At 39.4% G+C, this 26,124-nt stretch overlaps 2 protein-coding genes across 4 annotated transcripts; one reads left to right on the forward strand and one right to left on the reverse strand.

Annotated features, from left to right (window-relative positions):
* The first annotated feature begins 8,301 nt into the window (after positions 1–8,301).
* mul3 (mitochondrial E3 ubiquitin protein ligase 3) lies at positions 8,302–13,431 on the forward strand. 3 transcript variants are annotated; one of them, XM_081375096.1, is made up of 5 exons: positions 8,302–8,558; positions 11,243–11,366; positions 11,628–11,715; positions 11,792–11,912; positions 12,717–13,431. In XM_081375096.1, exons 2-5 carry the CDS (start codon positions 11,250–11,252, stop codon positions 13,198–13,200), a joined length of 810 nt encoding a protein of 269 aa, XP_081231222.1. In that variant the 5' UTR covers positions 8,302–8,558; positions 11,243–11,249; the 3' UTR covers positions 13,201–13,431. The 3 variants fall into 3 exon arrangements, with proteins under 3 accessions (XP_081231222.1, XP_081231223.1, XP_081231224.1); XM_081375097.1 differs by having other exon boundaries at positions 8,317–8,558; positions 11,248–11,366; XM_081375098.1 differs by lacking the exon at positions 8,302–8,558 and adding an exon at positions 8,576–8,710.
* eif2b5 (eukaryotic translation initiation factor 2B, subunit 5 epsilon) lies at positions 8,939–22,918 on the reverse strand. The gene is made up of 18 exons (XM_081375095.1): positions 22,700–22,918; positions 21,441–21,565; positions 21,167–21,352; positions 20,900–21,077; positions 18,910–18,990; positions 18,741–18,818; positions 18,351–18,663; positions 18,109–18,254; positions 16,837–16,981; positions 16,321–16,422; positions 16,130–16,237; positions 15,936–16,026; positions 15,646–15,769; positions 14,535–14,660; positions 14,339–14,449; positions 13,599–13,710; positions 10,939–11,332; positions 8,939–9,065 (listed from the first exon to the last, which is right to left on the reverse strand). Exons 1-16 carry the CDS (start codon positions 22,838–22,840, stop codon positions 13,651–13,653), a joined length of 2,115 nt encoding a protein of 704 aa, XP_081231221.1. The 5' UTR covers positions 22,841–22,918; the 3' UTR covers positions 8,939–9,065; positions 10,939–11,332; positions 13,599–13,650.
* Between the last annotated feature and the right edge of the window lie 3,206 nt (positions 22,919–26,124).

The raw sequence follows: 26,124 nt of genomic DNA on the forward strand, positions 1-26,124 counted from the left end.
AAATATTATACTTTTAAGAGCCAAATTGCCTGAACACATCCACATACTCAATCTTGATCAAATTCTGAATTAAGAAATCATTATAATGTAGTCAAAAATAATTTACAGGGAACATAAATAATTACTTTACCTTATGAGTCTTTCGTTCATTTGTCAAGGGACAGACGCAATGAACAGATTGTTCATGAATGACCTATCACTAGTCCAGAGTTCTCTTCTTGTATCCTTGCAATTTTTTCTTTGGGGGTTTTATTATGCCGAGTTCACACTGATTTTATTATTTAGCCTGGGTTTTCACTTATCTAATACCTAGCTTTCTCCTGTCGTGGACTTGTTTTGCTTAAGTTATTTACTTCAGTGTTTTGTTTAGTTTTCTTTCCTATATGTATAGGTTTAGTTCCCTTTGGCCAATGGCGTTCAAGCGTATGAAATAGAGACGGGCTCCCCCGCACTATAGGGCGGGTCTGAGTGCCATTGCCTCAGAATCTTTTCCTTCAACTACAAGAAGCCAGCTTGCCGTTGACTTACACACTCCTCAGGGTCGGAGCCCAAAAGGATTGCCGCTCCTTTGTAGTGTTCCGGCGAGTATGGCATATTTTCTTCAAGATGCCTCCTGGACCGCGGCACTTCTGCCTGGACGATGCCCTTCAGGAGCAGTGCTGCACGAGCCCGTCTGAACAAATGACAGGAAACCTTCAGGACAATACTGTGTTGCTTGCCCTGCCTTAGAGCAGCGCTGAGCCGTGGTCTCTACCTGGTATGGCCTGCCAATATCGGTCGGTCGTGTAAGGAGGACAAAATTACAGCCACTCGTGAGATGAATACCCTCCTGTCTCAGTGCAGTGGTCGCGGACTTACGGACCAGCTCTTCGTGTGCTGCCTACAGTGGCTGACTTTACTAAGGGAGGTGCAAGTTCAATGTGCCGCCATAAATCACGTCTCAAGTGCTTTTGGTGAGAGATTAACCTCGCTTATCTCCTGGTCTTGCTGTTGACTACATGGGCTCACAGTTGTCGCCGCTACGCCTGCTGACGCTGTGCTTATGTACATACTGATATGTGATTATGCTGTTATGTTGCCCTGTATCCTTCAGTGCAACTGGCTATTCTGATCTAACTGCGTTTGCTCACAGTTGTTGTTGCTTCGGCTGCTGACGCTGTGCTCATGAGTTCTTTTAGCTAGGTCAACTGCTTGGCTTGCTGCTGATCTGGACCTTCGCTATCAACACGGCGGGATTTTATAGGTCCCCGTAGCACCACCTAACGGTGACACAGTGTCAAGAGACGACTCGAAAGGGAACGGAGGCAATAGAGCATCACAGTCCCGCCCACCGCCCGAGAGAGCTTAGGTGCCGGAAGTAAATTACCCATTCATTTCTCCCATTGACGTTTTGGAAAAATCCGTATCTAAAGAGTTTTAGAGCATGTCTGAGGATAACCAGCTACGGCTGAACTCATAAGCATACAACATATCATTTCGAGTGAAAACACGAAGAGAAAATCCAAAAAAAGTCAAAGGTACAAGACTGTGTACATATTTTCATTTCCGAGTGAAGGAACTACTCATCCCATAAACCACCTCGCCTCACTTAAGTCGACTGAAGCCACAACCGCGAAAGAGCCTTTTGAGCGATTTCCAAATCTGATGACGGCCACACGAACTTTTTCCTCCAGTTCACTAGTTCACACTTACAAATAAGTCAGATTGAATAAATGCGTATTTAGCGTGCTGTCCGAGGAGAGGGCTCCGGGCTCGGTATTCGGCCCAAACCCAGAGTACTCCCCCTGTATTCCTGGCTGTAAAAGATTGAGCCAACAGTGAGGAGTCGGGGTGGTGGAGGGATGCTGGAAAACTGTCAAGGAATATTAGGTGAGATGACAGAGTGGATATATATATACTTCTTGTCATGCTGATTAGGGTAGACATAATTGTTTGATGACGAGTAGATTGGATTGATTATTTGAACGTGCTCCTCCCAAACTTTGTTTATAAAACATTATTGAATTTTATATAGTGAATGTGCAGTTAATAGCAGTTCTTTCAGTAATCGTGTTAATAATAATGTTTTATATAGGTATTGTGTATTGAATTTTATATTTATCATCGTGTCGTTTATCGTGTATTTTATATTGCCTAGCCTACTTTACAATTATTTGTAATGTCTAGCATGTTGTGTGTGGACGTGTTTATGAAACTGCTGGTAGCTGGGTCACACTCTTAGACCAACCACCTGCAAGGGTGGGAGGAAAATGAAAAGACTGGCTGGGAGTCGGATAGCAAGGCTGGTGGACCACAGCTCACGGGTGCAGATCTGGCGGTCCGTGGCGTTCTGCTCAACAGTTTCAGCGGCCCACGGGCAGGTTGCTGACAAATGCCTCAACAATTTCCCACTTGTGGTCCATGCTCATTTTTATTCATGAAGTTATAGGTCATCCTTAATTTTAATAACATTTAATGTATTTTCTTAATATCCACAACAAGTGAAAATTAAAAAGTGATGGTCAGCAAACCAGAAAGTGCACCACGCCACCGGTCTGATGCATGGACCGGTGCATGGTCTGCTCTTGGACCACCATCATATTCAGTTTATTAACTTGCCATGAATTATTACACAAAATGTTCAGTAAATGCATGAAGAGGTATACCTAGGCTAAATATTGTTTTGACAGTGGCATCATAAAATGCTTGATATGACTCATACCATATGAAGGCTAAAGTGAACGATAATGCTAACTAATGTTACCAACCTCCCTGCAAAACTCACCACAACTTTGTAGATCTTGTCCCTCATGTCGGCCCTTACAAAACCCACAAGCTGACCCTCGGACACGCTACACTCAACTACATGACCCGATTTGAAGTGGTTTTCACCCCTTTGAACACTTTTGTTTTCCTCCTTGAAAAAAAGCCATCATGGCAGCCAAGGAGATCATGATTGCACTGATAAGTCTACCATGCAAAAACGCAACACAGGTTTTTATTTATTTATTTATTTTTATTAATGATCTTCAGTCTTCAAGGACCTTCGCGGGTTTAACCAGACAGTTACACGAGCTCCACCAATCAGATGCATCACTGTGGGATTGTCGGATTGTTCAGGATTGTGGGTAATGAAGTACTTATCCAAGACATTGCGAATAAAAGGCATTTATCTCAAAACAAGGTTAGTGCCCCATGAACTTTTGGCGTTTATATGAGCATATACAATCGCTTAGTACAGCCGTAGCTGGTTTTAAGTCTACCATGTATGGTTCCGTTTTTATGGCTTATACCCCAACTGTCAATGGAGAAATTGTATTGAATTCTTACTTCCGGCACCGGCTGTGGGTGGGACTGTGATGCTCTATGGCACTCGGCGCCGCCCTATAGTGCGGGGGAGCCCGCCTCTATTTTGCGCACTTGAACGCCATTGGCGGGCGTATTTTCGCCCGCGAGATTTCATAAAGCTTCAGTAGATTCGGAGAAGGCAAGATAACCCCATAGCGACACCTAACAGTGACGCAGTGTGTAACTTTAAGGAACATCACTACCAAACACCCTTTTTCTGCAATTAAACTTTTTTGGGTGTCAAAAAAAAATATATATATTTTTTTTTTTTATGTGTGTACAACTGTTCAGAACTGTGCTAGCTAACCATGTACTGATTAGCATCTGTTGGCTAGGCTCAAAAGTATCTAAAATTGTCACTACCGAAACAGTCAGGACCAAAAATTGTGTGAAGTTTCGGTTGTGACAGCATTGTTTTGGTAGAGACAAAAAGGGGGGAAATAAACAAAATTATAGTACAGTTATGCAAATCATTAATATTTTAGTATGTTTTAGTATTCTACTATGTGAGTTAAAATTCTGTAATGTGATATGGTCGCTCCCAAAACATTACTGTCACTACCAAAAATGTGCAGTCACAACTGAAACATGGGATGTTTTGTCAAACATAAAGTACATTGATTTATACTTATAGTCTTTGAGTTGTTTTTAGAGGGGAGAGAGAGAGGGATGTTGTCAAATCACATGCAATGACCAGCCACGAGACAGAATGGAAAATGAAGCGGCAATATTTAACATTTGACCACTTGATTTATAGAAATCATTTCACTTTCAAGGAAACGCATGTGTGTGTTTACTTTTACTTTTAAGTAAACTTTTGTGTGTGTGTGTTTTCAGTGTTCTTATCAGCAAACACGAATAGAAAGTTGCATCACAGTGTTTTGAAATATTTATAATGTCATTGATGTTTTAAGGTTTATTAATGCTTTTACCTGAAATGCAGAACAGAATTTTTGTTTTCCTTTTTGCATGTTAAAAAAGTACAAGATTATCCTACTAAAATAGTTTATATAATTAACTGATTACAATTCCCAAGTAATCTATCCCGCATTGAATGTAATGCCCTGGAATTGTTGGCTCGTCCTCTTTTGATTTTGAATAAATCTCTGGAGCTTCCATGACATCATGCTCACCAGGACTAAAACATTACCAATATTATCATGTTATAACGTCTCATATATTTCATTCACATCACTTATGCAAAGGTGCTTGAAACTATTGTCCAGTGGAATGGATAAGTTCCTGGTTTCTGAAGGGGATGCGATTTGTAGAGATGTTCCAAATTTTTTAAAAACTTTTTGTATAAAAATGTATATTTATTTACTGCAATATTAACAGCGATAACAATAAATTACTGTTGTCACAGCACTGCGTGTCATGGTAAGAATCCAGTTGAAGATAATGAGGAAAGTGCGTTGTCTTTCATTGCTCTCTTTGCCCAAACGCCTTCATTGTGACACATAAGTGCTCTGCACTGATACAAATACTAACACCTCATGTTAACTTAAACCCTAAGCATAACCTTGGTATAGATTTGGAAGCACATCCTGATAGATAGCGTAATTGAGTCCATACATGACTTTTCTCAGCTGTGAACTGAATCCATGAAGTCTGAACTTTTGTTGTCTGAATTTTTGGTGACTAAATAACTGAGTTGACCAATAAAACCGGTGGTGGGGCGGGATTTGTGCTTAAAGGGGTGATTGATTATGATTTCACTTTTCTAACTTTAGTTAGTGTGTAATGTTGCTGTTTGAGCATAAACAACATCTGCAAAGTTGCAATGCTCAAAGTTCAAAGCAAAGGGAGATATTTTATTTTAAAGAAATTGTTTTTTAAGGACTACACGACATTCCTCCCGGGTTAGTGACATCACTAACCCTAAAATTTACATAAACCCCACCCCCTGAACACGATTTATAGATTATCAAGACTATTCTGTCTTGATAATCTATAAATCGTGTTCAGGGGGTGGGGTTTATGTAAATTTTAGGGTTAGTGATAATCAATGGCAAGAAGATAACTACACATAAGCTACATAAATTCATCAACTAACCATTCAGAAACGTCCTGTTGCTTCTACATGTTGTCACTTCTTCTTGAGTCTCTCCATCACTGTCTGACTCCGGTTTGAACATAAAAGGCTGAAAGTTTTTGAAATTTTCAGTGCATGTGTGTGTGAGGTAAAAGGACATGAGCTGTTGAAGCTCCGCCCCCTGTGCAGCAGCTCATTTGCATTTAAAGGGTAACTAAACCCCTGGTCAGAGCCGGACTCCACCCACTGGCAATATTTGAAAAATGCTGGAAAAGTAGGCAGAGCCCAGTGGAGAGGGGGCGTGCATCTGAGACTTATCTCTCTGCAGGCAAGGGCGTGGTTAGCTGGTACCCTCTGACGTCAGAGTGTACCACAACTTCCAATAGGAAAATTCAACTGCAGTAGCCACTGTTCAACCTGAAGAGGGCAGCACTCAGACGTTTTTACACCATATTTAGTAAAATTAAAATACTTTAAACACAAATGTCAAAAAAATTACTTGAATCAATGAACAGCACTAATAAAGCCCCATTCTTACAGATCATTAACTAAAAAAAGTTGGTTTAGGGTTTAGTTACCCTTTAAAGGGACAGACACAAAACGGTGCGTTTTTGCTCACCCTCAAAAAGTGAAATTTTTACATGCTATATTAAAATATCTGTGGGGTAATTTGAGCTAAACCTTCACATACACACTCTGGAGACATCAAATATTTATTTTACATCTTGTGAAAAGGGCATTATACCACCCCTATAACTGGTTCCATCTAACTGCTGCAGAGCCAATGGGTGGAGCTTGACATCCAGCTCCTCCTCTCTGGATGTAAAGGTGGAGTTTGAAGGTCCGACCTCACCCTATCCCTAAACCTAATTAGGATTAAAGTCCCCATGAAATCAAAATTTAAGTTTTTTGGCTTTTGGTATGAACATGTTAGCCTTACTGTTATCTATAACAAAATTTGTGTTTAGAAGATAAGCATTCAAAACATACAGTCTCTCACTTCCACCAATATGGATCAATGATTTTGATGACATCACTCTGCACTACACCAACTTTTTTCTGTCCAATTAAATGCTCTCTAGAATCTGAGGCTCCGCCCTCTATATTATAAAGAGCTGCGGCTGAAATCTGTCACTAGTTCACACATTTACTATTTTACATGGTGAATGGCACATAGGGTGACCACCCGTCCCGCTTTGCGTTGTACCACATGTGTATTATATTGATGATATATTGAGAAGCTGGTTTATAAAGAAAAACACTGCAATTGTTGTTGTAAAATTATTTATTGAGAAAATGGTTTATAAAGAAAAACATACATATGAAACACATATGAATACATATGAAACATTCATAAATTGAAAATGTATTAGAAAGAGCTTTGGTAAAGAAAGAAGAAGAATGTAATCATTACCGTCTATGTTTTACGGACGAGACACAGAATGCAACAAGAAGAGGTCCGAAGAAGGAGGACGAAGAGGCGGGGTTTCCAGGAGGGGATTACCAATGAACAAGTTTTAGGGAGTTTCCAGGAGGGGATTTCTTAAGATGTCAAAAAGTTGATGGACTTTAAAGGTGCTCTAAGCGATGTCAAACGTTTTTTAGGCCAAAACATTTTTTGTCACATACAGCAAACATCTCCTCACTGTCCGCTAGCTGCCTGTCCCCTGAACACACTGTAAAGAAATGCGGTCTCTGCAGACAGCCCAGGCTCCACAAACGGCAAGAAAAACAAACTGGCCCAGCCTGGACCACGAAACATAACAAACTGTTCCAGCCAATAACCGACAAGAAGGATTTGGGGGGTTAGTGTGCGGATGAGGAGGAGGGAAGGTCGAGCTAGCCTCCGTTTTGTTTGACAATACTTTAAACGTCGTCACCCAACATCACTTAGAGCACCTTTAAAAAGAGCTGGAATGACATGTCCAGTCAGTAGCTGATTCACCAAGGACGGCATCTTTGGCGTTAGATGCCTTGCCATTGTGCCTCATGAAGTTAAAAGCTTGTAAATTATTTGGTTTTGATTTACTTTTATTTTATATATTAGTACCTTTTATGTAAACTAGTTAACCTGTATTTGATAAAAAATATATATAGAATTGAAATTAAGAAGCTCGCCTGCTATAAGTCTCTGTTTAACAAAAGATTGAGCTGAACTGACCACGGAGAAGTCTTCTGTGATATGAATATTGTAAGTATGGAAATTCAAATGCTTATTATTTTGGACAGATTTGACTTACTTAAAATAAGGTAAAAGGTGTTTAAAAATACACACCATAAAACAGTTTTAAAGTGATATGGAGGAGATTGGGAGGAGAAATGGTGAGAGAATAGGAGGAAACTGTGGCTTTACCGAGCTCAACGGCTCTGGCCGAGCTGTGATATAAACCAAATGCTATTGGCTATTTAAAAAAAAAAAGGGGAAGCTGGACATCATGTTGGCTCAGTGAGCAGCTTCAGGCCAGAGGTGCACACTGATATATTATTATACATTATAAGTCCGTGGTGCACAGACCTAAAGTGTTACGTGCAACGGAACAAGTTTGACGGGGAATACAGTGAACTAACTTATCATTTAAGTGTTTATCTTTCACATCTTTCTCAGATTCAATTTGTTTTCTTTATTGTTCAGAATTTTTTATTTTCCTGTATTCAGTTTGATTACTTTTTTTTAGATTAGATTTTTTTAAATGGGTATTGCAATGAAGTCACTCTATGTTTGGTCTGAGAATTTTTTTTTCATTTGTCAAAGTAGTAATAGGCCTATTATTAATAGATATTCATTTAATTTTCAGGGATGACATTGAGGTCTTTGTGCAGGAATGTCATGATAACATTTAGCTTAAGAGCAGACCTTATTCACAAATATTATCGTTAAATATTGTAATATCAGTCCAAACAAAATTCACGTAAAAATAGATAATCTAATAAAAGGAAATGACGCTTTAGGTGTCGTATCTGAACGGTTAATGAGCAGAAGCTCTTCCGGTCTGTGGCTGCTGGACTGAAACTGCACAAATGCACAAATCACGCGTGTAGATGTAGGACAGAGGGCAGGGAAGGGAAACTCGCTTCCGATTGGGATTTGTGTTTTAGTGGGAGTGTCTTGTCTTCTTCACAGCCCTCCTGTGAACACACACATTCACAAGTGCACCTCAGAGGACGACGCATTGCATGTTTGTATAATAAACTTCAGGTGAGAAGGAGAATCCTAATGGAGAAAACCATTCAACTAGCATATTCTCAAGATCGCAGTAAATATAAGACATCATATACATGTAGTATAATCAAACTAGTGTGCATAGCATATAAGTTTGAATAATTGCAGCCGTTGTTTCCTGATTCATCGTAAGCGACTCTGACATGTTTTACTTGAGCTGATGTTCATATTTGTTATTTTATTATATCGCGTTTGTTAATGTATCGTTTCAGTGAGACGTCACGACATTAAGTCACTATAAATTGTGATTTAGATTTTATTGTTGTTGCGAACAAGGTGTTGGATCTGTTCACAAACATCGCGTGAAATGAACCGAAAACAAAAGTAAATTCTACTAGTGAAAACAACTGAACTTAGGTGGAAAGAATGTGGATTTATTTCCGTTTTTGATCTACAGCTTTAAATAACCTTTAAAACAAAAACAAAAAAACCCCCTCTTTACTTAATTGTACTTGTATATAATCATTTTAAAAACCACGCAAACTCCGAGAGGCGGTATTAACATTAAGTGACATGGCATCTGACGCACAGAAGCCAATGGCACATGTCACTATGCGCATTGGCACATCCGGTGGCACATCCGGTCTTCATTGGCATGTGCCAGTGGATAGTGGCATGTGTCACTGACATTATTGGCATGTGCCACTGACATCGCGACACACTGACACTGACATGACACCTGACTGACACCGAGTCGCGGAACATGCCACCGTGTTGCGACACCTCCAGTAGAGACTGACAGATTAATCGAACACCTATAGCCTACTGACGTAATTGTGCCATAAAATCCTAAATAAATAGCCTAATTTTGTGATATTTAAAATATCAATTAAACGAATTAAAGTAGGCTACATTAATGTTTTTTCAAACGTGTTATTTATGTCACGTCTGTATTTGATTGGTATGTGTCACTGAATGTTTTGTAATACCAGTGCTACTTTATGTTGTTTATCTCGCAAAGTCACAAACTGGCCATTCTAGGAAAGACACTAAATAAATTTATCATGGGTCACTACGAATAACGCATGAACAGTCGCGTCCGTTACTGTAAACCTTTATTTTTGCGTGATGCTGCACAGACGCACGCCAGTAGGTGTCAGTATAAGTGAGTGTAACTATGTAACACTGGCCAGCGCAAGATTCTTATCTGTGGCTTAAATATTTCAAGTCCTTCCAAAAAGTGTAAACAAATTAATTATTAAAAATCATATGTTTGTTAGGCTATGTATCTGAAAAGGAGTATACCGAGCTACTAGCAATATTCTTTATTAGTACAAGTGCAAAAAAGTCCTCAGTGCAACAAACGTTCGGTCGCGCAGGACCTTCCTCGGTACCTTTAATATTTAAAAAATAATTTTATGTAATTATTCAATAAATAAAATACATTTTTGTTCTACAAATTAACGATGTGCATATGGTACATAATCTACATTATACTACGGCAGACAGCTGCAGGTGTCACTACTGGAGGTGGCACAACATAAAGAGATGTCAGTTTTAGTGACACATGTAGGCCTACCAGTGGATATTGACATGTGTCACTAAAACGTGAGATGTGCCAATGGATTGCGTCATATGCCACTTGCATAACAATTTGCTTTATGCTGTAAAAAAATATGATTTATAACATCGCTAAGTTAATGTGTAGCCTACAACATACATAATTCGATACAATTATTTTGAAATATTTAAGCCACAGATAAGAATCTTGCGCTGGCCAGTGTTACACTCACTTATACTGACACCTACTGGCGTGCGTCTGTGCAGCATCACGCAAAAATAAAGGTTTACAGTAACGGACGCGACTGTTCATGCGTTATTCGTAGTGACCCATGATAGATTTATTTCGTGTCTTTCCTAGAATGGCCAGTTTGTGACTTTGCGAGATAAACAACATAAAGTAGCACTGGTATTACAAAACATTCAGTGACACATACCAATCAAATACAGACGTGACATAAATAACACGTTTGAAAAAACATTAATGTAGCCTACTTTAATTCGTTTAATTGATATTTTAAATATCACAAAATTAGGCTATTTATTTAGGATTTTATGGCACAATTACGTCAGTAGGCTATAGGTGTTCGATTAATCTGTCAGTCTCTACTGGAGGTGTCGCAACACGGTGGCATGTTCCGCGACTCGGTGTCAGTCAGGTGTCATGTCAGTGTCAGTGTGTCGCGATGTCAGTGGCACATGCCAATAATGTCAGTGACACAAGCCACTATCCACTGGCACGTGCCAATGAAGACCGGATGTGCCACCGGATGTGCCAATGCGCATAGTGACATGTGCCATTGGCTTCTGTGCGTCAGATGCCATGTCACTTAATGTTAAAACTGCTACTGCAAACTCCTTTAAAAAGAGCCCGCCACATTGCTATTGAGTGTGCAGAGAACGAAAGTACGAAAATTAACCGTATTTATTATAAAAGTACAGAAAGCACGTTTTATTGGTGGATTATCATTTTTATAACCAATTTTAAATACCTTGGTTAAACTATGGCTATATAGCAAAACCATGGGCAATTTATGGTTACCATAGTTTAACTACAATAACCATTTGGTTTCATGTAGTAAAACCGTAGTGGATGGATTACCATGTTTACTGTGTTTTACAATGAAACATTTGTGACAAGCTTGTCTGTCTTTCTCCAGAGCAGAAATGAGTGATCCTCTCCTTAACCCACTGACCGTCATATGTGCAGGATCCTGCTTTGCCTTCTCTGGGCTGTTTTATAAACTGTACTCCGAAAAAAGACAAGAAATACAGAAGCTGAAGGTAATGATTTCCCCTTCACTGCTTGCTAAATAACAGAACTATTAAACACTGTTGTAGTGTAGCCTAGATCCCAAAAGCTCTGATTCATAAAGTATCATCACTGTGTCTTTGTTGAAGACACATATCCTCAGTTTACTCTTTATATGAAAGTTTCCTGCAAGTCACTTTGGCTGTAAGTGGAACAGAATGAGTCAGCTAAATTGAAATATTTGTATAAAAGCTTGCTCGTCGAAACATTGGCCTGTTTCCTCCACTTTGCAGGAAATTCCAAACTTTCAAGCAGACCATCACCTGCTCAGGATTCTGAAGGCATCGTCCAACAAGAGACTTAATTATGTTGCTGTAGAAGGTAGATACAATACTAAACAACACCTCATACTTTGAAAAGTCTTCATTTATGCATCTTTCTTTTGCCTCCATTGCAGGATTGGTGCAGGCCATCGGAGAGCCCATTTCCAGCTGGAACGTGCCACGGTGTTATGGTGTCGTTCAAAAGATAACCGTGCAGGAGCACTGGAAATACTGGAACTCTGTTCTCAAGTCATGGTAAATGCTTCACTGCCAATCATTTGGCTTGTTTGGAGGATTAGTTCACTTCAGAAACATTCCAGGATCTTTCTCCATATAGTGACTTCAATGGGATCCAATGGGTTGAAGGTCCAAATGGAAAAGTGCAGCTTCAAAGTCTCGACACGATCCCAGATGAGGAAGAGTCTTATCTAGACAAACCATTGTTCAATCTCTAAAAAATAAACATTTATATACTTTTTAACCTCAAATGCTCTTCTTGCACTAGCTGCGATGCGCCACGCATTACGTAATCACGTTGAAAGGTCACGCGTGACGTAGACAGAAGTACCGACCCAGTGTTTACAAAGCAAATGTGCAAAGACTAAGTTAAACGCCATTAACAAAATAAATAAATAAAAGGTAAAAAACCCGATGTTGGACGATTTTCAAGTTGGAGGAGAAAATGAGATTAAGTTTTTCACCCTACATCAGGTTAAATTATCAGGAAATTTTAATTCTGAAGTGAACTAATCCTTTAAGCAACTGGATATGAGAAGCCAAGCTGCATTGCGAGCTGAACCAAGGCTATAAGGCACGTTATAAAGTGACTTATCAGTAAATGGCAGATATAGTCCCTGGCATATACAGTAGTCAACATTTGAAGTGGATCAAAACCTTTTATCAAAGTTATACATGAATTTTGAACAATACCCGTTCTTGTCTTTGGACAACTTTGAAGAACTCTTTTGATCCACTTCAAATGTTGCCTACTGTAGTGACTACTCTTCATACTGTAACTGTTAAGGTCCTTGCACACTGAGTCTGAAATCTTCTCCAAAGGGTCTCCAAAAATGTGAACAAGAAGCAGACCACCAACACGGTGCCCTTCAGCCTGATCCAGCCCGGGTCCTACACCAGTGAGGTTTCGGTGCGCGTGGACTCGCCTCTGGAGGCGTCCGGTGATTACCTGGAGCAGGTGCACAAGCGCCTCAGGACTGCCAAAGAGGGGCTGGTGGACGTCGTCCTGAATGAACTGAGCGGGGAGAAGCCCGTGGCCCAGGAGGAGCGCGAGGAGCTGCTGCGTGTGGGGACGTCCCTCACGGGATTCGGGGAGCTTGTGCTGGAGCAGGATAAGATCATGAGGTTACAGACACCCAGAGATGGACGCAGCTTTGTCCTGATCCCCGGAGATCACAGGAGCTTCATGCAGAGACACGAGAACAGCGCTAGCATGTGGAAAGGGCTGACGGCCCTGTTTGGAATAACGGGGACTGCATTATTAGCAGGGTTTATCCATAGTAGTCTTAAGGATAAAAAGAACTAGCGCACTGTGTTATGAAACAGAATCATGCACATAATTATAAAACTAAATCATGCCACAGTCTTTGATTTTATTGCAGAGTTTTGCTAGTGAAAATATTTTTTCAAGCCTAGTAACCTCCAAGTGATCCAAACTATCCTTAAACTATCAGTGCTTCTCTTTTTATATGAATCTAATATTTCAGATACCTTGTGTTTGACTGTGTCACCAATATTAAACGCTATTCACAACTCACGGGTGATCATGTTGACTTTAATCACTATAATTCTGTTGTGGACGATGAGGTCCAATGAGTTTGTTCTTAAAAATACCTTCCGAAGAAGAAGAATGCATGAGGGTAAATAACAGTATGTCAATTTTCACTTGCGGCAGCAAAACAAGTCATCACATGGAGAAGATACCATGACGTGTAGGTTTGTAAAGTGTACGAGTCACACTCGCGATGGTTTACGTTCATTCATCTTCCTCTGAAGACTCCTCGGCCTCCTCTAGCCACCGAATGAACTTCAAGAGCTGTGGAGAGACGAGACATAAGCACAACTCAAACAGAGACTCCAGTCAATTACCAGAAACACTGAGTTTGATCATTCACACAGCATTTACATCTTTCCCACGTTCTGTGCTTTCATTCACACATCATTGATGGTTTCATAAAGAGGTAACTTTACAATAAGGTTCATTAGTCAACATGAACTAAGAATGAACAATACTTCTTCAGCATTTATTAATCTTAGTTAGTATTAATTTCAACATTTACTAATACGTTATTAAAATCAAAGGTGGTTTTTGTTAACATTAGTTTATGCACTGTGAACTAACATGAACAGCTGTATTTTTATTAACTAACATTTACAGATGAATAAATACTGCAATAAACGTATTGCTCATTGTTAGTTAACACATTAGCTAATGAACCTTAAAGTGTTACCCATAAAGACAACAATGCGCCATCTAAAGAAGCTCCGGCTCTGTTCACACATGGGATTAATCTCATCCCAGTAATATTACTAGGGCCTGATACTGGGATTGTATTTTCTGGCATTCTGGCTCTGGTTCGCGTTCATGCAATTTTCACGAATCAATGTACAGTAGCTACAGTATCAGTTTCATTTTACAGCAGATACAGCTTAGCGAATCCCACCCCTTGATTCTGACGGAGCTGTTGGCTCTTCTCTGAGGCGGCACCCGAAGTGAACCAGCGCATGATGACGTCCTCCTCCAAGATCTCCAGCTGGTACATTCTCATCAGCACCTGAAGTGGACAGACAGTACACACGATCAGCCAGCAACAGACAGAACGCGTGTTGTGGTCGACTGCAGAAAGAGAGGCGGCTCACTTTGACCATAACTGCCCAATGAGTGTCACATTCAAGGAAAACCTCCTCCATGGAAGTCAGACAGTCCATCTGGTCTTGAGCTCTCTTCACGTAGTTCTTGAAGACTGGCGCCCACTTCTTTAACAACTGTGAGGAAAAAACACAGGGACTGTATTCAGTATCTTCTGCTATAGTCAAATAACTGAATGTACAGGAGAAGCATCCGATTTAAGATTATACACATCCAGAGATTAAAGTTCTCCATGAATTGGATAGCAGAGAAGCCACGTGTGAGATCAGTGCAGATCTAGATTGGATATTAACAGGGGCTTGTGGTGAAAGTGCCCCCCAAACTAATTCTTACCATGTCTATGTATGAATATGACAAGAATATGACACCCCCCCCCATCCTTTAATAAGGATAAAAAAATCCTTATTAAAATATCAAGGGCAGTAACGTAAAAATGTATATCATGGCCAAAAATTAACAATTTGTCCCCACGACTTACTAATACGTCAGCATGTTTTACTAATTAGTTCAACGTGGCCACGATTTAGTAAAATGAGGGAACACATTAAGACATGGGAACAAATTTTTAACCCATGATTTAACAAAAACTTTCTTAATTTGTGGCCAAGATTTAACGGCAACGAGAACAAATTAATTCGAGACCACGATTTAACAAAATCTAAAATGAATTCTTAATTCAAGCCACAATTTAATGAAACATTTACGATTTAACCAAAACAAATTCCTAATTCGAGGCCACGATTTAACAAATTCTTAAATTTAACAAAAACAAATTCTTAATTTGTGGTCACAATATATATTTCTGTCTGCAGAGTGTAAATGGCTGATAATTTGTATAACTAAAGCGTGTCAAGCATTGCACACAAAAGTATCAGGTTTATTTAATAGATTAAAAACAGCTTTGAAATGATGCAAACAGGCAATTGAATAGCTGTTCTGAAACATCATCTTCCATTAAAATGTTATCGGTCACCACACAAGTATTTAAATTGATGGTTAAAGGAATGTGATACAGCCTGAAAAAAAAAAAGTTCTCAGTCAGAAGATTTTTTTTTTTTTTCTTAAATGTAATCCCTGTCCATATCAAACAGACATACTCACAGGGAGCAGGTGTGATGCATACTGGGCTGTGCTGATATGTGCCCCCTGCTGGTGGAACGGAAACTCAAGCACAACTCTCATCAAGATCTGCATTACTTCCTTCAGACTAATGTTGTAGGCATACCTGAGAAGTGACAATGACATTTAACCTATTGCAGAGCATCTCCTCTTGTGTGCCATAGAGAAATTATCAGCATTTGGATTTGCAACACGGGTTCAGTAATTTATCTCTTCATTTTTGGGTGAACAAAGCGTTAATAAATAACTGGATCTTGGTAACTTTAACTTACTTGAGCGAGTTAATCTCAAGAACCAGATTGTCGCAGCCTATGTTCTCATCCAACCCTCTCTGTAACGTACCCTGAACCTCGTTCTGAAACACTGAGGGGAAAAGAAAGGCTGGTATAAAACTGGGACTTCTGGAAAATATGCATGCAACATACATGGATTCAACAATGTGGTATTTCACGTTTACAATTCTCACCTGTGACATCATCCAATTCAGGTGACGCAGTGTGGCTTCCCAGGTCATGTGATCCCTCACTGACCTCACTTTCACTGTCACTCTCTGGGTCGGGATTCAACACTAGGCCTGGAAACATGACATCACCGTCAATGCCTGCATAATTCCCTTTTTTAAACGAAAGGTCACCCAAAACTTATTCAGACTCTCACCCCAAATGCCATCCGCAAGCTCATCTTCCTCGGTGTCATCAAGACTGCTGGTTTTCCATCGGTATCCTTTACCCTCTGAACCCACCTCTGCTGGGTTAAACACTGACAAAACACAGTTTGCTCATGTCAGTCACGCATTGAACATTTTTATGAATGTTTTTACATTTTTAGTGGCAATAACGTTCCTTGTCAATATAGAATGACATCTTTGTTACCCCAAGAATATAAGAACACACTTTATTGTCATGTGTCTTTGTTACGGTGTAATCAAGAACTGAGTAATATTAACAAAATGCACGTTCAGTGTTAGCTGGTGTAATTATGCATAATTTGCTGTTACTGCTATAATAAATACATGTAACATATGACAAGGACACATTCAAATAAACCCACAAAGTATGATCATCCCAGTGACCTCCAGCATTTAAAATCAGTCAATGTGAACGACAGTCACAGTTATTAGCGTATCACAGAACTTGTGTACTGTCCACATAAGTAAATAAAAAGAGCATGAACCTTTCTGTTTGATTTTGTCTTTATTGTAGCCAACATCATGGTCATCACTCAAGAACTCATCATCATCTTCCTCATCCTCTTCATCTGGATGGTGCATGGACAGGACTGTGCCTTCTTGAAGAGTAATATCTGGACCCACCACAACCTGCATATCAACAATTGCTTAGAAAACAAGACAAAAGCTGATTCGTTTTATACACACAAGATGGAGAATATTTAGCCTCTGTAAAATGAACTAGGATCAAGTCAGGTGTAGAGACCAAATACTCATTTAAAAATGTGACCACCTTTATCTTCAATAAGTGTATACACAGGCCGGCCAAAATAAGTCGTGTTTGGATTTAAATAGGCAAATGCTTAAGAGTTTATAGGCGCGTTTCCATTACAGATTTGCGCAAAAAGTGATTTTTTCTAAATGTCGACAAAAAACTGTTGCGAAATGACGCCGTTTTCATTAACCGATGTTATGCGACTAAAACTTCCTTTTTAAGTCATTCCAAAAATCATAGCAACGGACGTTGGTAGGTTTATGTATATCTCAGCCACCGTACTAGACATTATTATTAATCAAAGGAGACGTTTTTGCGACAAAAAAATTGACATGTTTCCATTGGGCGCATTTTCAATTCGTAATTTCAATTTGCGCAATTTGAAGGGTAATGGAAACACGGCTTATGACTGGATCATTATTGCAGTGATTATTCTGTTTCTAGCATGTTACATGTTTGGCAACAGTTCTTCTAACCCTAACTGATGGAGTGTGTAGCTTTTCATTTCTTAAATTAACATTTAGGAAAACAAATCATGGCCATATTCCAGGATGACTATGTCCAGATTCGTCAGGCTCAAACAGTGAAAGAATGGTTGTGAGGAGCATGAAGAATAATTTTCACACATGAGTGTGCTCCAGATCTTAAATTCACTGAAAGTCTTTGGGATGTGCTTGGAGGAGACTTTACAGAGCGCTGGACTCTTGCACTGACAACACAAGATCTGGACCAAATATTGATGCACCTCTTGATGGAAATAACATCACAACATTTATGTTCTTCCTACATGGTTGTTTAAGAAATGAAAAGCTACACACTCCATCAATTAGGGTTAGAAGAACTGTTGCCAAACATATTACATGCTATAAACACAATAATCACTGCAATAATGATCAAGTCATACACTCTTAAGCATTTGTCTATTTAAATCCAAACAATGACTTTTCTGGGGCAGGCAGTGTATATTAAATATATATAATGCAACAAATGAGTGGTTTCTTACGTTGTAGGCGAGCACACACTGATCATTCAAAACGACTCCATGTTTCACCTCCACACAATCACAGATAACGGACTGCTTGACCTTCACATCGTTGGCTATGTGGACTTTATTCCATATGTACGCTCTTTCCAGAGTCACATTGTCTCCTAAGTAGACAAAACAGCAGTTAGCAGGGTGTCAATCAAATAGATTTTCACACTGTCACATGGCATTTCCAACAATTTCAACTATAAAGACAGTACCGATGACACAGTTTGCTCCAATCACAGTGTTTGATATGGTGCAGTTTGCTCCAATCACTGTATTTCGGCCAATAAGCACGTTTTCCTCCATCTGGCTGCCATGACCCAGACTGACCCCGGGGTCACGGTACACGTTGTGTCGAGAGTGTGTACAGCTCTGGCCTTCTTGGTCTACAAAGTTGGCCTCAGGTGTGATGGGATAGATCCAGCGTCGGATCATGTCGGAGGAGACCGTGTCGTACATGAGGAGGTTGGACACACGAGCCCCATATCCATCTTTAGTGACATACAAGTGGATCTGGTTTCCCAGGATCTATGGAAAAAGAAATCCTTGATAAGATCATATGCGAGTTCTTAAATAAGCAAGTCATTTGATTGTGTGTTTCACACCTCTTCATTGACTAGAAGCCCACGGACAAAGTCGTTTTTTGTCTGGTAGTCAAAGTTGTCTGTGAAAAGCTCCGCAACCTATGTTACACAATATTCATCAGGCAATATGTTTATGAGTTAAACAAACAAACAAACAAACAGAGCTGTAAAAACAAAAAGCCACACTCACCTGTGGAGAACAGATGCTAATGTGACAATCCAAAAGATCAAACCTAATTTCAAATTCGTCACTTCCACTATGGAAAATATTCTGTGTGAAAAGAAAGAACAACTTTCACAACAAAGAACAAGAGTCAACATGCACCAATGCGACATTTTTCTAAATGTCATAATCATTTGTTAACAAACATTTATTCATTACTTCGATGAGCCATAAATTAATACATTGTTTATTAGCTAACCGTGTAATTTGTTTATGTACATTTCTGAGATACATAACTAAGAGAGTTACCTCTAATAACAGATCTTTCTAAATTAAAATGTAGAAAGCTGAAAAGGTGCTTTGAAACAATATGTATTGTAAAAAGCGCTATACAAATAAATGCGAATTGAATTGAACAACTACAGTAGTCAACATTTGAAGTGGATCAAAACCTTTCATCAAAGTTATACATGAATTTTGAAGAATACCCGTTCTTGTCTTGTCGAGCTGACTGAGAATGTATTCATACATTATAGTTTTAGCCCCACTTTCATTGAGAACGAGTATCACAAACTCAGAAGTAAAACAGGAGTAGAGCTAACAGACTTGTAGCAAGTAAGCAACCAAAACACCCTAGCAATCATTTAGACCTTATGAAGCCCCTGCCTGTCCCAGACGAAAGATGGCCAATCGGTGGTCGATTTTAGTGTTAATGGCTCCTAAACGCTGGTCCTACTGTACATCATACAGTGAAAGAGGTTTAAAGATGGCCGTTGTTGTCACGGTCTTACAACTAAAGATAGCCTGTGATAATATTCTGACAGTGTCTACAACTGCTACAACCTACGTCTAATGACTAGCCAATAAAAATGGAACATGATGAAATGGCATAATGATCAACATGGCATAATGCTAAAACTTAAAACTACTAACCTCAAACTCCATTTGCTAAATTGGCATGCAAAGTTGTCATCTTTTCACTAGCCATGACCGCATATTCTCCTCTGTCGCTTCCTCCTCTTTTTCAGCGCACATAAAAAACAAAACTGCCACTAGCGCATTGCCACTAGCGCAAATTTGTTTTGCTAATGACGTTTTATTCCTCTACACTAACTTGCGTCGTAGCCTACGAATCAATAGGTGTCATTATAGTACAGTCTACATAGATGTCGTACCCACATTTATTAGATCCATGTCATACAGTGTGATTTGTAATGATCTTATAGGATTGCCGAGATCACACAGTCTGTAGCAGGAATTAGCAACTACCTGACAACGCCCAAGAAACCAACCACAACACTCTAGCAAAAGAGTAACAATGCCTTGGCAAACACCCACAACACCCCTCGTGTTGGCGAGTTCTACACAGGAACGCCATAATAAATATAAATATATTATAATAAATATAAATATTTGCAGTGGATGCGATGCTTTTGAACACTTTTCCTGTGGCATGCTGTGTTTTAATGTTTTAACTACAGCGAGGATTGCTTAGCGCATGATATGATCTGAGGAAATATTTTCGTGCAAATAATGATCAATAGTGCACAATAAAGCCAATTTGTTTCCATTATAAAATATAAAGAAATTAAAAATACAATTTGGCCAGTGGAAAAAACTTTCTCTGAAATGTATTTTTATATTTATTCAAAAACAAGGCAAGGATAACTTTTAGCCATGTAATATGACGGCACGTCCGTATCTCAAATTTTCCTAATGTCTTGTACCGTTAAACGTGGTATCACGTGGATGAATATGCATATGTAAATGATATGCAGATGAGGATCAGCATAGTAAATCTAGGCGTTGTAAGCTCCACAATCTTCCGCTGACTGGGATTTATAAAGGGAATTCTGCGCAGGTTCTGGCGTACGCACGGTTTTATAAGTCTGAATATTTTTTGCCGTATGCCATTTATGGCTTTCAGGCGCATGTACACTTTTAGTAAGGATCCTACGTACAGTGTTATAAATGAGAGCCCAGGAGATTCACCCGCAGCACTGAATGAAAGCCTCACCATAGGAAACTGAAGTCTCTTTAGCGCCTGAGCTCTCTGGTAATGGAGAATGCGCTTGCTCTTGCTGTCCATGGCCACTATAACGTCATCGTCTTCAGAGCGAGTCTTGTGGCCGGGCGAGGACTCTTTGAAGATCATGGTCATCACTGAGACGTTCTTGTCCATTTTGCGCCGCTGTCTTTAAAAAAAACAACAACAACACAGGTTTAATGATCTATAAATGCGAAACGATGGGCTGTTTCCTGTGGAGAGAGAGAAGACACTCACCTGTGCTCCTGTAAAGCCTGGGAAACATCAATGTTGGACACCACGTCCCCATAAACCAGCAGAAAGTCAGAGCGGACTAGAGATTTGGCGTCCACGTCCCTTAAAACATCTCCGAGGGACCGGTACAGATCAGAGGTGATGATGTGGACCATATTGGGAGATGTGGGGCGACACCATTTCGACTTTCTGTAAAACAAGACAGCAAATACAAAAACTGAGTCATCAGGATCACAGACATTCTCCAATATCAACATACAATGTCACAGTGTCTCACTGTAAGTGTTCCTTGATTTTGCTGGACATCCAACAACAGAAGACAAACGTCTCTTGCACTCCAGTGGATGTCAGAAACTCGAGTGTGTAGTCGATCATGGAGACGTTAGCCAGAGGCAGAAGGGCCTGATGGGAGAACGCAAGAGTGGAGAGTTAGTCTAGAAATCTACGTGTCAACATCTCTTCAGAATCTAAAATCATCTGGTGATACCATGGTAAATTATCAAGTGCTAATAGCATGGTACTTTTATACATTCAATGTTACTAAATGATTACCATATTCACAATCTGAATTAAGCAGGAAAAAATAACACACTGTTTATTTTATTTTGTTATCTTTTTTTATATTGACATGACAAAAACCGCATTCTCTAACCGAACTCACGCTTTTTTTTCAGTACACACAACCGCATCTGTGTGAACGATTAAAAAGCTTGATTTCATTTTCAATTTATGCACTTTTTGAAATTTTCAGTGAATGGAAAACAATTATGACGTAATATAAAAAAATTCTCAAACAAAACTATTAGAAAATATTTTTGATAATATCTTGTACAAAAAAAATTTGCTATTCTCAAAGCAATCCATTTAAAAAAACTAAATAAAGGCAAAGATTTGGATCTGAAGCCAGTAGATATTAATTTTATGACAACATTGACATTTCTTTCATCGTTATAATTGATCTTTCGATAGAATGCATGCAGATATCAATGTTTATGGACTTGTTATGAACAATAACAACGACTTTCTTAATAACATCCTTATTCTGGTCAAATTGTATATACACGAATCAAAGTAGCTTTCTTGAAGGTGAAACCTAGGTTGTCTATTTCACAGAGTTTATTTCTAATACGTGATGAAAAATAAAAATGAATAATAAAAATTTCAACATGATCGACAAAAACACACACAAAAAACACTGATCCTTCTGTTCTAATGCAAAGATGTATATAGTTGTTTCCATGTTAATTGTTTTTGTACATGACAAGTTGTTTAATAAAAACAAAACAAATTTAAAGTAAATATTGCATGCTTAATACATACTATTATCAGATCACTTTCTATTATCGTAGTGCATGTGTCTACAAACATTGTTATCAATATGGCAACATGTTTTTTGTACCAATTATCTATTTCTTGTAGAATGTGTTTGTACAGTATTGTAGTGATGAGTTAGCAGGACAGAACTGGACCAAGCCACACACACACACACACACACACACACACACATGTGCTCGCGCTGATGTTGACTTCTCTCACCCGCGGCTGGTCTTTGCTGATGGGGAAGAACCTGCGGTTGAAGCTGTCGGCTATGAGAACAGCCTGTAACGGCTGCTCCTCTTCATCCTTCTCCGACACTGCCTTTCTGGGCCGATTCTGTTTCCCTGCTTTGCCTGCCATGTTTGTGTCAACTGGGTCTGCAGTGTGTATGTGTGTGTGTCTGTCAAGGAAACGCAATTCAACGGCAACAAGCTTGAGTTTAGTGACCCGGAAGTTGTCTCTAGTAAGTCGGTATAATGTTTCTAATATTAATTAGCTTCAGTTTTAATCCTTAACTGCGTAACATTAGTTGAATGTCATAGTTACAGTTTGTCAGTGTGTCATTACTCAGTTTTAAATTATTATCCAGATAACGGCTGAAGAGCAACGTAAACGGCGTTGTCACGTGACACAAGTTACTTTACTCAGCGATGGTTCAGAATGAATGGACCAATCACAAGCTAAGATTTTCTTCTTCTTTTTTTAAAAATAAATTGATACTTTAATTTAGCAAGGATACATTTAATTGATAAAAAATAAAATAAAACATACGGTAACACTTTACAATAAGGTTCGTAAGTTAACATGAACTAATAATGAACAAATATTAATCTTTGTTAATGTTATTCGCCATTTACTTATACTTTATTAAAATCTTGTCAACATTACTTAATGCACCGTGAACTAACATGAACAAACAATGAACAACTGTATTTGTATAAACCAACGTTAACAAAGATTAACAAACACAGTAACAAGTGTATTCATCATGGTTAGTTCATGTTAGTTAATACATTAGCTAATGTTAACAAATGAACCTTATTGTAAAGTGTTACCAAAAATACATTGTGATTTTCATTGTGAAAGACATACTATTTGTGATTTTCAGTGTTATAGCCTTGGTGATGTTAAGGTTTCAGTATGGGATAAAAATTCTGTCTGCCATGTCCTGTTGCCCCTAAGGTTAAAGGGATAGTTCACCCAAAAATGAAAATTGTGCCATTAATTAATCACCCTTATGTTGTCCCAAACCCCGACACACTTTCGTTCATCTTCAGAACACAAATGGAGACGTTTTTGATGAAATCTGGAGAACTCTATTTATTCTACTAATTAGCCTATAGTACCGCAATAAGGCTCTTTGAATCATGTTACATTTTGTGCCATGACGATTAAATTTGCAAATGTTTCTAATTATTTCACAATGCCAATCTATCTAAACATGTTACAATTTAAAAGTAAATATACATTTTTCTCAAGAGGGGCATCTTCCTCAATATTTTAATTTCTAATATATAGTGTATATTATTATTAGCCTATGTCAGTGAGGAATGTAGTCATGAAGATGAACTAAATCGCAGGTATTTATTGAAGAATGAGGTGAGTACATTGACAAAAAATAGTAACACTTAGCACTATACTTGATAAATGGTCTATTCACAGAAGATAACAGACACTGAGTAACCAACGAGGAGATTTCCTGCAATCGAAGGAGTCACAGGAAAAACAGGCAAATTGTTGAAGGAAGAGGTTAGCAATCCAAACCAGTGAATAGGGTTTGAGTCCTAGTTCAAGACCAGAAGCCTCCTGACTCTGAGGATCTCACATCATCGGCAGTTCAGTGTTCGTGATCAGTTTACACCAGAACAAAACATAACATGTATGCCTTCATCTCTGAAAACATATTTCTCTTAAATTTCCTAATGAACATTTTCAGTCAGTCCTTTTATCGTGAATTGGAATGTGTGCAAAGGATTGTGGGTGATTGAAGGACATGAAGGATACACTTGATGCATCCTTCAAAGTGAGCTGAACGAAGGACTCAAAAGGAAGGCTGCCTTCCAAGGATCCATCAAATTGAGCGAGATGGGATTAGGCAATCAGGTAGCAGCTTCAACGTGGGTGGGGGTAATAATTAGGCAGGGAATCGAAATTAAGTACACCACCAACATAGCGGGAGAGCTCTCCGTGGAGGAGATGAGGGAGACTGGAGCCACAGTGATGTGTCCATGACCATTGCTATTAGCCTATATAATTAACCCTCATCCTTCCCTCGCACTTTGTAACACATCTTTCCCTCGCGCGTCAAAATGACCTGAAGCCCTAAAATTATACTTTCAGAAAGCTTATTTTGTTTCATTTTGATAATATTTTTTCTATTTTTTTAATGCATTTTTTTATTTACCTTTAAATTACTAGATTTGATCAATAAATAATAAATAAATAGTCATTTCAGCACATTCCTCACATTCTTTCATCTTAAATTCAAAATAACTTACTATTTCATGCAAACCCCATTTAATTCAGCTCAAAATATCTTACATTGGGAGTCTTTGCGACCTCTTGTGGAAAAATAATAATATAACCATGGCTCTTGCCACTAGATGGCCTTATAGCTCTATATGGAGCAAATGAGTTGTTTCCGCTGGGTCCTAAAGTCATTTCTCTTCAGTATGCATTCAGATACACATGTAGACATTATAAAATAATTTTTTGGTAAAGTTTTAGCATTTTTAGTTTGAATTTCTTGCTTTTTTAGGGTTTTCTTCGTGTACTGAAGCATTCCTTGCATTCTATCCAGCAGCCATATCACCCTGTAGCCCAAGACTGATCGTCCACTGAAGCTAAGCAGGGCTTAGCCGGGTCAGTACCTGGATGGGAGACTCCTGGGAAAACCAGGTTGCTGCTGGAAGAAGTGTTAGTGAGGCCAGCAGGGGGTACGGCTCACTCTGTGTTCTGTGTGGGTCCTAACGGGGACACTATACTGTAACAAGCACCGTCCTCCAGATGAGACGTTAAACCGAGGTCCTGTGGTCATTTAAAATCCCATGGCACTTCTCGTAAAGAGCAGGGGTGTAACCCCGGTGTCCTGGCCACATTCCACCCATTGATCTCTGTCCATCATGGCCATCATGGCCTCCTAATCACCCCCATCCACTGAACTGGCTCTATCCCTCTCTCTCCTCTCCACACCTATAGCTGGTGTGTGTGTGAGCACACTGTCTCCACCTATAGCGTGTGTGTATGTGAGCGCACTTTCTCCACCTATAGCCAATATTAACCAACTGCAGAACCGCAAAACCATACGTCATAGCAGTGTGAGGATGACAGCGCCAGCCTAACAGTCTGATGCCGGAAGTGGGCGGGGTAAAAGCATCTAAGGGGTGGAGATGGGTAGGTTTAGGGGTGGGTTTAGGGATCAGGGGGTGGAGATGGGTAGGTTTAGGGATCAGGGGGTGGAGATGGGTGGGTTTAGGGGTCAGAGGGTGGAGATGGGTGGGTTTAGGGGTCAGAGGGTGGAGATGGGTGGGTTTAGGGGTCAGGGGGTGGAGATGGGTGGGTTTAGGGGTCAGGGGGTGGAGATGGGTGGGTTTAGGGGTCAGAGGGTGGAGATGGGTGGGTTTAGGGGTCAGAGGGTGGAGATG

This window comes from Scardinius erythrophthalmus (assembly GCF_964197995.2).
Source record: "Scardinius erythrophthalmus genome assembly, chromosome: 9".
Classification (NCBI taxonomy): Eukaryota; Metazoa; Chordata; class Actinopteri; order Cypriniformes; family Leuciscidae; genus Scardinius; species Scardinius erythrophthalmus.

Bases quoted from the DNA above. Each gene is read 5' to 3' on its own strand.
- eif2b5 (XM_081375095.1), bottom strand. From the start codon at position 22,840: ATGGCAGGCAAAGCAGGGAAACAGAATCGGCCCAGAAAGGCAGTGTCG. The intron at 21,353-21,440 runs GTGAGACACTGT...CTTGTTTTACAG, and splicing joins AAAATCAAGGAACACTTACA to AAAGTCGAAATGGTGTCGCC. The intron at 18,819-18,909 runs GTGAGTGTGGCT...TGTGTAACATAG, and splicing joins TTAGCATCTGTTCTCCACAG to GTTGCGGAGCTTTTCACAGA.
- mul3 (XM_081375096.1), top strand. From the start codon at position 11,250: ATGAGTGATCCTCTCCTTAACCCACTGACCGTCATATGTGCAGGATCC. The intron at 11,367-11,627 runs GTAATGATTTCC...TCCACTTTGCAG, and splicing joins AAGAAATACAGAAGCTGAAG to GAAATTCCAAACTTTCAAGC. The intron at 11,913-12,716 runs GTAAATGCTTCA...TCTTCTCCAAAG, and splicing joins AACTCTGTTCTCAAGTCATG to GGTCTCCAAAAATGTGAACA.